General features: G+C 46.6%; 1 protein-coding gene across 2 annotated transcripts in view; it reads right to left on the reverse strand.

Moving 5' to 3' along the window:
* Positions 1-7,371: 7,371 nt before the first annotated feature.
* The window catches only part of atat1 (alpha tubulin acetyltransferase 1), a 52,073-nt gene continuing 46,751 nt past the window's right edge, over positions 7,372-12,693 (reverse strand). For both annotated transcript variants that reach the window (XM_078566743.1, XM_078566744.1), the window contains exon 12: positions 7,372-12,549. In XM_078566743.1, coding sequence (XP_078422869.1) covers positions 12,099-12,549 — 451 coding nt within the window. In that variant the 3' untranslated portion in view covers positions 7,372-12,098. The remainder of the gene's footprint in view (positions 12,550-12,693) is intronic.

The following is a 12,693-nucleotide window of genomic DNA, read 5'->3' on the forward strand; positions in this document are numbered from 1 at the left end:
AAAAAGGCAACTTGTAATTTAAATGGAGAGAAACTTCAGAATGCTTCAGTGCAGAAGGATCTGGGTGTCCTTGTGCATGAATCGCTGAAAGCTAGCATGCAGATGCAGCAGGTAATAAGGAAGGCAAATGGAATTTTGGCATTTATTGCTAAAGGAATAGAGTACAAAAATAGGGATGTGTTGTTGCAACTGTGCAAGGCGTTGGTGAGACCGCATCTGGAGTTCTGTGCACAGTTTTGGTCCCCTTGAGGAAGGATGTAGTTGCATTGGAGGCAGTTCAGAGGAGGTTCACTAGATTGATTCCAGAGATGCGGGGCTTGTCTTATGAGGAGTGATTGAGCAGTTTAGGCCTATACTCGCTAGAGTTTAGAAGGATGAGAGCTAATTGAAGTATATAAGATGCTAAAGGGGATAGACAAAGTAAATGTGGAGCGGATGTTTCCCCTTGTGGGACATTTTAGAACGAGAGGCCATAGTTTTAGGCTAAGGGGTGGTACATTTAAATAAGAGATGAGGAATTACTTTTCTCAAAGGGTCATGAATCTGTGGAATTCACTTCCTCAGAGTGCAGTGGATGTCGGGATGCTGAATAAATTTAAGGAGGAGATAGACAGATCTTTAATTCGTAATGGGTTGAAAGGTTATGGGCAGAGGGCGGGAAATTGTAGTTGATGCCGAAATGAGATCAGCCATGATCGTATTGAATGGCGGGGCAGGCTCGAGGGGCTGAATCGCCTACTTTTGCTCCTAGTTCTTATGTTCTTATGTTTATATGTATAGGGGAATGCTGAGAATTATCATATGGGGAAAGTGTGGAGCTATGCAGATACGTCAAAGTGGGTATGTATGGAGAGAGAGTAGAGGAAACTATATTAGCATAATCAGTTATCAAAGGAACAAAGAATGGGAGTTTCTAGAAGAACTCATTGCCAATGCACTGAAAAGCTGTCTATTCAGCATGCTATGAATGGAGCAATGTGCCGTAGGAATAATGTTAATAATCTACTGGAAACTAAATGAATTGCTTACCAGACTCTCTTATCTGCTTACAGTAGTGGTGAACTCCACATTCAGACCACTATGTTCAAGCGAGAAATGGCAGTTAGATTTATTTACAAGGGAATCACAGAAGTTGAAATACACAAGTTGATAATACAAATGTAAAACAAAGGTTGAATCAGACCACATGGTTCAAGTATCTTCAGAATGCATTTCAGCAGCTCCCACTGCTGCTGGCGACCTCCAGGCCGGTCATTCTGGGCGGGGACTTCAACTGCATCATCGATGCGGCTGGACGATCCGGCAGGGCCGGAAGCAGATTGGACGCTACGTCCAGATCCCTGATGGAAACAGTTAAGGATGCCAAGCTGCACGACGTCTTCAGCAACCCTGCAGACGGAGCGCAGCGTAGATACACCTGGTCGCGGCCAGACGGGTCCATTCGTTCCAGGATAGACTTCCTGTTTGTGTCCCGTGCATTCACAGTCAGATCCACCGACGTCAAGCCGGTGTTCTTCTCTGACCACTGCCTCCTACTGGCGGACTGCCACTTGGAGGAAGACCTGAGGGTGGGCAGGGGGGCATGGAAGCTAAATGTGCAACTGCTGACCCCAGAGAACATTGAGGAGCTCAAGAGGGATTACAAAGGTTGGAGAACCGTGAAACCCCTCTTTGAGTCCCTGACACACTGGTGGGAAGTGATCAAGGGAAGCATCAAGAGGTTTTTCATCCTCAAAGGCACCCAGAAAGCTAGAAAGGAACAGAGGGAAATGTCCCGACTCCAGGAAAAGATGCAGAATCTGCTCCGGCTGCAGTCGATGGGGGTCGATGTCAAGGAGGAGCTCCAAGAGGTGAAGGGCCAGCAAGCCTCGCACTTTGCCTCGGAGGCCTCCAAGATCATCTTCCGTTCCAGAGTCCGCTCCGTGGAGCAGGATGAGACGTGCTCACGTTTCTTCTTCCAAAAGGTACACAGAGAGCGCTCTGTGATCAGCAGCCTGAAGGAAGAAGACGGCTCAGTAAAGTCATCACGGTCCGACATTCTGAGGATCAGCAAATCCTTTTATGCCGGACTGTATGACGTGAAGCCCACGGACAGCACGGCCTCCCAGTCCTTCCTGTCCTCTATCACGGAGGTCCTAGACCACAGTACGCGGGAGAGCCTAGACAAACCGCTAACCCCTGACGACCTGACTAAGGCCCTCGAGTCCTTCGAGAAGAGTAAAACCCCCGGAAGCGACGGCCTGCCGGCGGAGTTGTATTCGGCTCTGTGGGACTTGATCGGCCCAGACCTGCTAGAAGTGTACGAGAGTATGCTCCTGGCCGGCAGCATGTCAGAATCCATGAGGAAAGGCATCATCACCCTCATCTACAAGCACAAGGGGGAAAGGGAGGAAATTAGAAATTGGCGACCCATTTCACTGTTGAATATGGACTATAAGATTCTGTCCAAGGTCATCGCCAACCGGGTCAAATCCGCTCTGGAATTGGTGATTCACCCTGACCAGACCTGCTCTGTGCCAGGCAGGAAGATCTCTGACAGCCTGGCGCTGCTCAGGGATACGATTGCCTATGTACAGGACAGGGGTGTGGATACCTGCCTCATCAGCTTGGATCAGGAGAAGGCCTTTGACAGAATATCGCACACCTACATGGGGGATGTGCTCTCCAAAATGGGCTTTGGGGAGGGAATTCGAAATTGGATCCAACTGCTCTACACTAACATCAGTAGCGCAGTCTCAATCAATGGGTGGGAAACAGATAGCTTTCCGATTAAATCTGGAGTCAGGCAGGGCTGCCCTCTCTCGCCTGTCCTTTTTGTGTGCTGCATAGAACCCTTTGCCGAGTCCATCAGGAAGGATCCGGGCATAAGAGGAGTGACGATCCCAGGCAGTGGAGGCACTCAGGTAAAAGCCTCCCTGTACATGGACGACGTCGCCGTCTTCTGCTCGGATCCGCTGTCGGTGCGCAGACTGATGCACGTCTGCGACCAGTTCGAACTGGCCTCGGGAGCCAAGGTAAATCGTGGGAAGAGCGAGGCCATGTTCTTTGGGAACTGGGCTGACCGATCCTTTGTCCCCTTCACTGTCAGGGCTGACGGCCTGAAGGTGCTGGGGATATGGTTCGGAGGGACCGGGGCATGCGTTAGAAACTGGAAGGAGCGAGTGGCTATGGTGAAAAGGAAACTGGGCATGTGGGAGCGACGCTCCCTCTCCATTGCGGGTAAGAACCTGGTCATCAGGTGTGAGGTACTCTCGCTGTTGCTGTACGTGGCGCAGGTCTGGCCCATTCCACACTCCTGCGCGATGGCGATCACTCGAGCCATCTTCCGCTTTATCTGGAGGTCGAAAATGGATCGTGTCTGCAGGGACGCGATGTACAAGCCTCTAGATAAAGGGGGAAAAAACGTGCCCAACATCGCCCTCATACTGATGGCCACCTTTGTGTGCGGCTGCATCAAGCGGTGCGTAGACCCTCAGTACGCAAACACCAAGTGTCACTACGTGCTGAGGTTCTACCTGTCCCCGGTGTTGCGAAGGATGGGTCTGGCCACGCTGCCGCGGAACGCTCCAAGTAGTTGGACCGTGCCGTACCACCTGTCCCTGGTGGAAAAATTTATGCAGAAAAACACCTTTGACCACAAGTCCATCAGGCAGTGGTCAGCACGTAACGTCCTAGAGGCCCTGAGGGATAAGGAGAGGGTGGACCCTGTGGGATGGTTCCCCGAGCAGACTGTCAAAGTCATTTGGCAGAATGCCTCATCGCCAGAACTTTCCAACAAGCACCAAGACGTAGCTTGGCTGGTGGTGAGAAAGGCCCTCCCCGTCAGATCCTTCCTACACGCCAGGAGTCTCACCCCCTCTGCACGATGCCCTCGAGGTGGCTGTGGTGGGGAAGAGACCGTTGTTCACCTCCTTGTGGATTGTGCCTTTGCAAAGAAAGTCTGGAGAGAGATGCAGTGGTTGCTGTCGAGGTTCATCCCGAGCAGTTCTGTGACACAGGACTCTGTGCTCTACGGGCTGTTCCCAGGGACACACACCGAGACAAACATCAACTGCAGCTGGAGGATCATCAACTCGGTGAAAGACGCGCTTTGGTCTGCCCGAAACTTGTTGGTCTTCCAGCACAAAGATTTGTCCCCGACCGATTGTTGCGGACTGGCACAATCCAAAGTCCAGGACTACGTGCTGAGGGACGCACTAAAGCTTGGGGCAGCTGCCGCAAAGGCGCAATGGGGAAGGGTCGCTGTCTAAGACCTTTCTACCACAGCGCACCGAGAGACTGGGAACTGTTTAGAGCCCCTCGGGCTGTACAGATCAAAATGAAAGGCTGTAAATGACTGTAATATTGTTTGTACTGATGCACCTGGTGATACATTTTGTAAAAGTTTAACCTGGATTGTACCCTTGTAATGTTGTTTTTGAAATGGTTTTGAATGTGATTGAATATTTTTATGAATAAAGTATATTTTTACAAAAAAAAAAAAAAAAAAAAAAAAATCTTCAGAATGCATTTCTTTTATAGCGCTGTAATCTGCAGTTACATCAATTTGGTGTGGAAAACAGGCAGATTTGTTGTCCTTGTAACTATCACCTCTTTATACTTTGTGATCCTGTGTTATTTGATGTGAGATGTCAGTGTTATTTAATTTGTACTGCTTGCATTTGCCCCTCAATAGAATTACCTTGCATGGCGAGGTTTACCTGATATCAGTGGTACAAAGATGTGCAAGTTCTCAGCTGGCTTTCAACCTGGCCGGTATGGTGGCAGTCTCACCAGAACTCAACACAAAGAATCATCTGCTTCCAACTAATATAGTAATAATGTGATCTTCCCTGTATCCTTCCTCTTAAGTAGACAGACATATAGCTCTACCCTTATGCCCTGGAAATAAAACGAATGCAAATTATATTACAAGGCTAGCACTTTCCCTATCTCCATGACATCGCTTGCATATGCAGAGCAGGCTTGAGGGGATGTGTGGTTTACTCCTGCTCCCAGTTGTTGGTATAGGTCAGTCAGATTCCAGGAGACTTCTATTCATGTTGTATTGTGTTTGAGGAGATGAACCTTGGCCACCATGTGCCTAGAAAGGAGTAGATAGGTGAAAAGAAAGGTGGTTTTTGGCATCATTCAAATATTGTCAGTATTTTTTAAGAGTAGCAAATGATGGCAAAACGTTTATATGCAAGCCAAGGCTCATGGAATTGGGTGCTATAAGCATGGACATAGGATTGGTTAATAGACAGGAAGCAGAGTTTGGGGAAAAATAAGGCATTTTCAAGTTGGCAGGCTGAAACTAGTGCAGTGCCAAGAATCAGTGCTGGGGTCTCAACTATTTACTTTCTACATTAGTGACTTAGACAAAGAGATGGAGAGTAATATATCCAAGATTGTTGTTGATGATATAAAGCTAGTTGTGAATATAAGCAGTGGGGAGGACACAAAGGGGCTGAAAATAGATATAGACAGGTACGGTGAGTGGGCAACAAGGTGACAGATGGAGTAAAATGTGTGGAAGTGAGGTTAATCCCTTTGGTAATGAGAATAGAAATGCAGAATATTTTTTAAAAGACGTGAAACTTAAATATTGATGTTGAGAGAGACTTGGCTGAACTCCTATAAGGAACACAACATTAAAATGCAGCAAGCAATAAGGCTAAAGACAGCATTTGACCCGGTGTGGCAAAACTGAAGTCAACGGGAATCGGGGAAAACTCTCTGCTGCTTGGAGTCATACCTAGCACAAAGGAAGATGGGTGTGGTTGTTGGAGGTCAATCATCTCAGTCTGGAACACTGCCCTGAGGAACTCCTGCAGTAGTGTCCTAGGCCCAACCATCTTCAGCTGCTTCTTCAATGACCTACCTCCATTAAAAGGTCAAAAGCAGTGATGTTCACGATGATTGCACAATGTCCAGCACCTTCCAAACGGCACTGTGGGTGTTCCTACAACAGTTGGATTGCAGCAGTTCAAGGAGGCAGCACACCACAACCTTCTCACGGGCAATTAGGGATGGGCAATAAATGCTAGCCTAGCCATCCAAGCCCACATCCCACGAACGAATAAAAAAATAGAACAACCACCAAGCCCGGCTATAATTACAGAGTTTTGATGAGGCCACACCTGGAGTACTTTACGTATTTTTTGTCTTGCCATCTAGGGAAGGATATACTATCTTGGAGATGGTACAGAAAGAGTCCTCTGGATTGATTCCTGGGAACAGTGGATTGTCCTGTAACGAAAAACTAAATAAGTTGGCTTATACTTTCTGGAGTTTTGAAGAGCGAGAGGTGTTCTCACTGAAACAGATAAGATTCTGAAGGGGCTTGTTAGGGTAGGCAGAGAGTAGCTGTGGAATCTAAAGCATGGGTGGGGGGGCATAAAGGCTAAGGGTCGATCATTGAGGACTGAAATGTGGCAAAATTTCTTTGTCAGAATGATGTGAATCATTGGAATTATCCAGCACAGATAACTATGGATGGTCCATCACTGAGTCTATTCGAGACTGGGATTGATAAGATTGTTGATCCATCAGGGATATGGGAAGCAGAGCAGGCAGGAAAGTGCCGTTGAGGCAGAAGATCAGCTATGCACAGTGGAGCAGACCTGAGGGGCCACGTGGGTCACTCCTGCTCATGTTTCTTATGCTGGCCTTGCTCCGATCAATGAATGAAAAAATTGGTCTGCTAGTCCACACTGTCACAAATTCATAGGCTCCTGACCAAATGCTATGTGGGGGACTCTGCCTGCTCTTTGTGTAGCTGCACAACTCTCAGCATTTGATTTCAGGTCTCTTTTGAATTGTCTCAAACCACATCAAGTAAATATGGTCTCAAAATTAATTCAACCCTTTAAGCCCTCACTTGATGTTGCATTTTCCCTCCTTAGTTCATAATTTCAGTGCATCTTTGCTCTATTTGTTTGAAATGTAATCCTGAGGATTCCCTTATCGTTCAATTTTCTGATCATCTGCTCATGTCATATTGTGTGCGTCACACCATGTTAACCTGCACTATTTGTTGGGTTTACTCAGGTAAACAATGTGCTTTGCTGCTGATTGATGCTAACAGGTTTTCCCCCTTCTCTCTCACACCTAAAGTAGATGTGCAGCAATTCCAAAATTCTGCAGAAAATTCCCTTTCTCAAAGGCTGAACTGAGGTTTGATGTGACACTGTTATTCTGCATAGAGTTATGGGCTAAATTCAGCAGAACCTCACTCACAAATCTCTTAGAGTGAATGTGAATTCAAAATTGGTTTCAGACTATGTCATATAAAGTACCTGTTACAGAATTTTTCCTTTTTGGAGACATGACAACGGCCTTGCTTTCTTCACAACTCACTGGTGAATCAAGATCAGAGAAGAAACAAAGTGCATACAAAAATACTTTTATTATTTTTGCTCTCTGTATGAACACACCAAAGCATCTCAGTGTTATATTTACTGAGTGTTAATAATTTAATAATTGTTACTATTACATTTTACCATCAGGACTGCCTGTACTGTAAAAAGAGATGGAGATGACTTGTTTGTATGGTTGTCATCCCAGCTCCAAGGCACGAACGGCACTAAATACATTGCTATGCCTCATATGCATGCAGAAAATATTCCAAGCGTGAGCAGGGTTGTCCAATTTGAATGGCAAATGTCCCAACTTCACTATTTTCATAGTGCAGCATTCCCACTCAACATAAAACATGACAGGTCCAAGCCATCTCCACAGGACGTATTAACCATTTCAGAATAGAATCCCCTCCATGTAAAATAACAGCAATAAAACACTAGACAAAAACAAGAACTTACAAATAATTAGCACGTGGTAGGAGTCTCCTTAGTATGAGCAGTTTGCTTTTACAATAGAGGTTTTGTTACAAGTCTGTGGGAGGCATTGCAAGAGCAGATTATAGGTGGTGGGGTGGTTTATATAGGCCTTGCTTAATGAGATAGTCATTGTCACAGAGGTGGTGGCATAGTGGTAATGTCACTGGACTAGTAACCCAGAGGCTCAGGCTAATGCTCTGCTGACATCAAATCCCACTACAATAGCTACTAATAAATTTGGAATTATGAAGCTAGTCTCAGTAATGGCAGCTATGCTATCACAGATTGGTGTAAAAGCCCATCTGGTTCAGTAATGTCCCTTTATGAAGGAAATCAGCCATCCTTACCTGGTCTGGCCCACGTATGGACTCTATGCTCTTAACTGCCCCCTGCAATGGTCTGGCAAGCCACTTAGTTCAAGGGCAATTAGGGATGGGCAACAAATGCCAGCCTCGCCAGTGACACTCATCCTCATGAAACAACAAAAAAAAATCCACCAGATCTCCCATGCCACTGTTCAAAATGTTAACAGAATGGGATGGCCAAGTGTTGCATAAAGTGTCACAAATGTAACTTTAATATATTAAAGATTGTATGAGAGATCAGCCTAGCGATCATCTTATAGTGAAGAGTGCGATGCGAGGTTAAATTATGACAGAGAGCCCTTTTGAACATCAGCTACGCTGAACATGGCTTAAACAGGAACTGACTTACAGACAAAATGCTCAGTGCAACAACCCAGGATATATTGCTGGCCTATTTTGCAGCCTCAAAATCATCAACTTTTGGTGCATGAGAATGAATGCTTTATACCTGCACAGTTACTCTGTAATGACACAATTAGTTGCAATTGGGAATTCAGGCCAAATGTCTTTGCCCAGAGGGGGGTGAGAAAGAGGAACTCTCTCCCAAGCAACAGTGGCCTAGGAATATGGTGCAGGTGTATTTAAGAGGGAGTTAGATAGGCAGCTGAGAGAGAAAGAGATAGGGTGAGATGAGGATGAGTTGGGAGGAAGTTTGTGTGTCGCATCAACACCGGCACAGACCGGTTAGGCTGAATGATCCGTTTCTGTGCTGTACATTCAACGTAGCAAATAGGACCTAAATGGAATTTTGAGAAGGCGACAAAATCCAAGATGGAATTCCCAAAGGCAATAAAGGGTATTTAAAAAAAGACTGGGTGTGGAATAATTTTCCAGAGATGTAGCAGGGAATATTACAACATTGCCCTAATAAATATTTCAAAACATTCCCTGTGCTATATTTCAACAGTCAAGGCAATGATGATGGTACAATATACATTCTATTAAGCAGATATGAACATACATACAAATCAGGAGTCGGCCACTTGGTCCCTCGGGCCTGCTCTGCCATTCAATAAGATCATGGCTAATTCATTGTAACCTTAACTCCACATTCCACATTTACATTTAAATACACATGTTCTAATCCTGCAGCACTTTGAATTTTTTACACAGTGACAAGGTTGCAGTGGTAGCCTTTATTTTAGAAATAGCCCAGCAATCATCTGAGGCTTCTTTGCAAAACTGGTCTGTTGTTGCATCACTACACACAGTTAAGTGGTTCCTTCTGGCTCCTCATTGCTCAGTTGCACAGCTTCCTCATTCAGATAAACGCCAGAGTGAAACCATTCAATCTCAACCATCTGCCCTTTTGATTTCTGCAAGACTATTGCCCAGAGAATGACAAGCATTGGAGGGCAATCGTATCTGGAGGGGCCACAGGGAAACCTTGTGCTTGTGTAGAGAGATAGGGGAAGGTTACCATTAGAGGTTTGATTTACAAGAGGTTAAACACAGAATTAAAAGCTTACACACCCATTTGGTCACAAAAGGCAGTACCCCACCAGAGGAAGGCAGCAATCTTTGGTTGGGCAAGCTGGACACATTTGGCCTGAAACAGGTGCCAAAAGCTGTTGGTCAGCAGCTCCACAGTGAAAAACATGCACCAAGATCAGGCGTGCTAAACTGGGACAGTTCCACTCAGTGCCAAACATGGCTAAGGCTTAAAGCACAGAAAGGCCCTCAACTAATAAAATGCCTAATCCTGAGGTCGAAATGGCTCAAAGCTCTTCAGGGTTAATTACTTTGGAAGCGCACCGACTGGTGCAATGCAGGCTAGTGAGTCAGTCATTCAGTTGCAGCAATGTCTCGTAAACAAGAAGTGTGGGGGTCTGTGTGTGGGCGTGCGCATGTCTGTCTTCCTTGATCACCCTGCCCACACTGAATTCCACTGAAGAGTTTACGGTCACGCTTTTAAAGCAAGTGTACAATCAATTAGTGTCCATTCTCCTCGTCTCTTTGGACTCGCGCACCTGCCAATGGGAAATAAGGGCAAGACTGGATCCTCTCCGGCAGATTTGATAATGCATTAGCCGAGGCATCCAGGGTTTCAGTGCTCCAGGCCCTGTCATCTAGCTTAGCCTGGGTCAACGATGCACCCTGGAGAAGGAAGCTAGCTTTCTTCTCTGCTTGACTGCAGCTAACCTTTGTAAGCCAATACACAAACGGGTGGGGTGGTGTTAGTGGGAGGTTTAAACTCAGTGTGCCGAGAATCTGTTGTGACTTTCAGCAATTATACTGCAACAGTACCAGAGAAAGCCATGGCTCATGGCAGAGCCCAGAGAGTTTACATTTAGAACGCAAACTGGAGGAACAGCACCTCATCTTCCAATTAGGCACTTTACAGCCTTCTGGACTTAACATTGAGTTCAACAACTTCAGATCATGAACTCTCTCCTCCATCCCCACCACCCCCTTTTCGATCACCCTTTTTTCTAATTATTTATACATTTTTAAAAATATATTTTTCTTTTCCCACCTATTTCTATTATTATTTTTAAATGTATTTCCATCCATTGTTTTATCCACACCTTTCAGCCGATTTCGATCCCTTCTCCCTACCCCACCCCCACTCGGGCTATCTGTCACTTGGTCGTCCTGCTTTCTACCCTTAATGTCACCATTAGCACTTTCCTTAGATAATATCACCACCGTCAACACCCCTTTGTCCTTTTGTCTATGACATCTTTGGCTATCTCCACCTATCACTGGCCCTCTATTCAGCTCCACCTGTCCCACCCCCCCTCAAACAGCTTATATTTCACCTCATTTCTATTTTTCTTTAGTTCTGATGAAGAGTCATACGAACTCGAAATGTTAACTCTGTATTCCTCTCCACAGAGGCTGTCAGACCTGCTGAGTTTTTCCAGCTATTTTTGTTTTTGTTTCAGATTTCCAGCATCTGCAGCATTTTGCTTTTATCTTAGTTTACATTTGGAGTTAGGTTGCGGGGGTGGGTGCACGGGTTAAGGTATGTGTCACACGTTCGGAAAAACAGAAACCCTAATCCAAAAGCAAACCACTGCAGGTGCTGGAAATCTGAAATTAAGAACAGAAAATGCTGGAAATGCTCAGTAAGACTGGCGGCATCTGTGGCGAGGAACAGAGCTAAGGGTTTCAGGTCGAGTTGACCTTTCATCAGGTCACGTGCTTCTCTTTCCACAGATGAAGCCAGACCTGCTGAGTACATCCAGCGGCTCTCTAACTACTTTGGTATGGAGGCTCAAGCAGAGCAAGAGGTTTGTGTGTGTACAACACATGCTTCACTGAACTCCCTCCACACTCCGGCACCCCCCCTCCTGTCTTACTCCACTGGAGTCTTATAACGATTTTTCAAGCATTCCAACTGTAGCGAGACAGAAGGCGGCGTAAAGCGATGGCGATCATCCATCTTCAGTGAGGAACGCAAAGACTGGTTAAGTTGATGGCTGATCCCTGGGTGGATGACTCCACTGACTGATGAGGTTCTTTGCTCTATTGGTTTATCTCCCACCCCATCCAGCCCCACCTTCAGTATTGAGGCACTGGCAGATCTCCTGTGGCATTGCTCTTGCTCATCGTGCTCAGCAGGGGAGGTTTGGCGCTGATACAGGCATCTCTCCATTGTGTGTTCTATGTTACTGCCCCGAAAGTGGGAAATCTGTTAAGGTCACAAGATGCGATGAAAGGCTCATCTCTGATGTCAGTTATTGATCAGTTGCTCTCGGCGAGGGAAGGGGCTCAAATGTGCCTGACTCCTGATCAGAAGAATACAAATGTGGAACAACTGTGTCTCTTCTCTTTCCCCGTATTCTCCCTTTTTAAAAAACCATGACACACAAATTTGCATGCGTGACTCCCAGCATGGGGAATGGTGAGGAGTGGCAGGGACAAGGCAGTGCTGTGATATTACAGGAAACCCAGGTCCTCCAAGGGTTCACCAGGGCCTGGTGTTCCTGAACTCATGCTTGCGTCGTATCCACTGGGCGCTGAGGGGAACTCCTAGCTCGACCCAGGGGACGGAACTGCCTTGCTCCTTCCCGCTGTATGGCCCAGGCTGCCGGGCCGCCTCTTCCTCGTGCTGGGGCTGCTGCGGTGAGGCAACCTTCCCATCGCCATCCCTTGTCCCTCCCACGGGACGTTCCTCTGGCTTCCCAAGGCCAGGGGTTTCCCGAGCCCGGGCTTCCCTGGCGAGGGAGGACATCTCTTTCTGGACTCGAAGTTCGGTGAGGGGCCGCTCCAGTGCCCTGGGTGCCAGAGGGGGTTCGAAGTCTCCGGTGTACACCGGCATCCGGTTCGAGTCCGAGTCGCAGGTGAGGCCCTTAAGATCCAACGATGGCACACGCTGGGTTGGCTGGTCCAATGGGCTGGTTGGTGGATCCATTACTCTGAATTAAAACACAAGGCACAAGGTATTATTAATTTAACCACGCAAAGCACAAGATATTATTCTGCTGCAACAACGTAAGGCCCCTTTAAGACTACAATGCACAACCACTCCACATTCAAATTGCATCAAAATGTACAGCACA

The sequence above is a fragment of the Cetorhinus maximus genome, chromosome 21, assembly GCF_964194155.1.
Source record: "Cetorhinus maximus chromosome 21, sCetMax3.hap1.1, whole genome shotgun sequence".
In the NCBI taxonomy this organism is placed as follows: domain Eukaryota; kingdom Metazoa; phylum Chordata; class Chondrichthyes; order Lamniformes; family Cetorhinidae; genus Cetorhinus; species Cetorhinus maximus.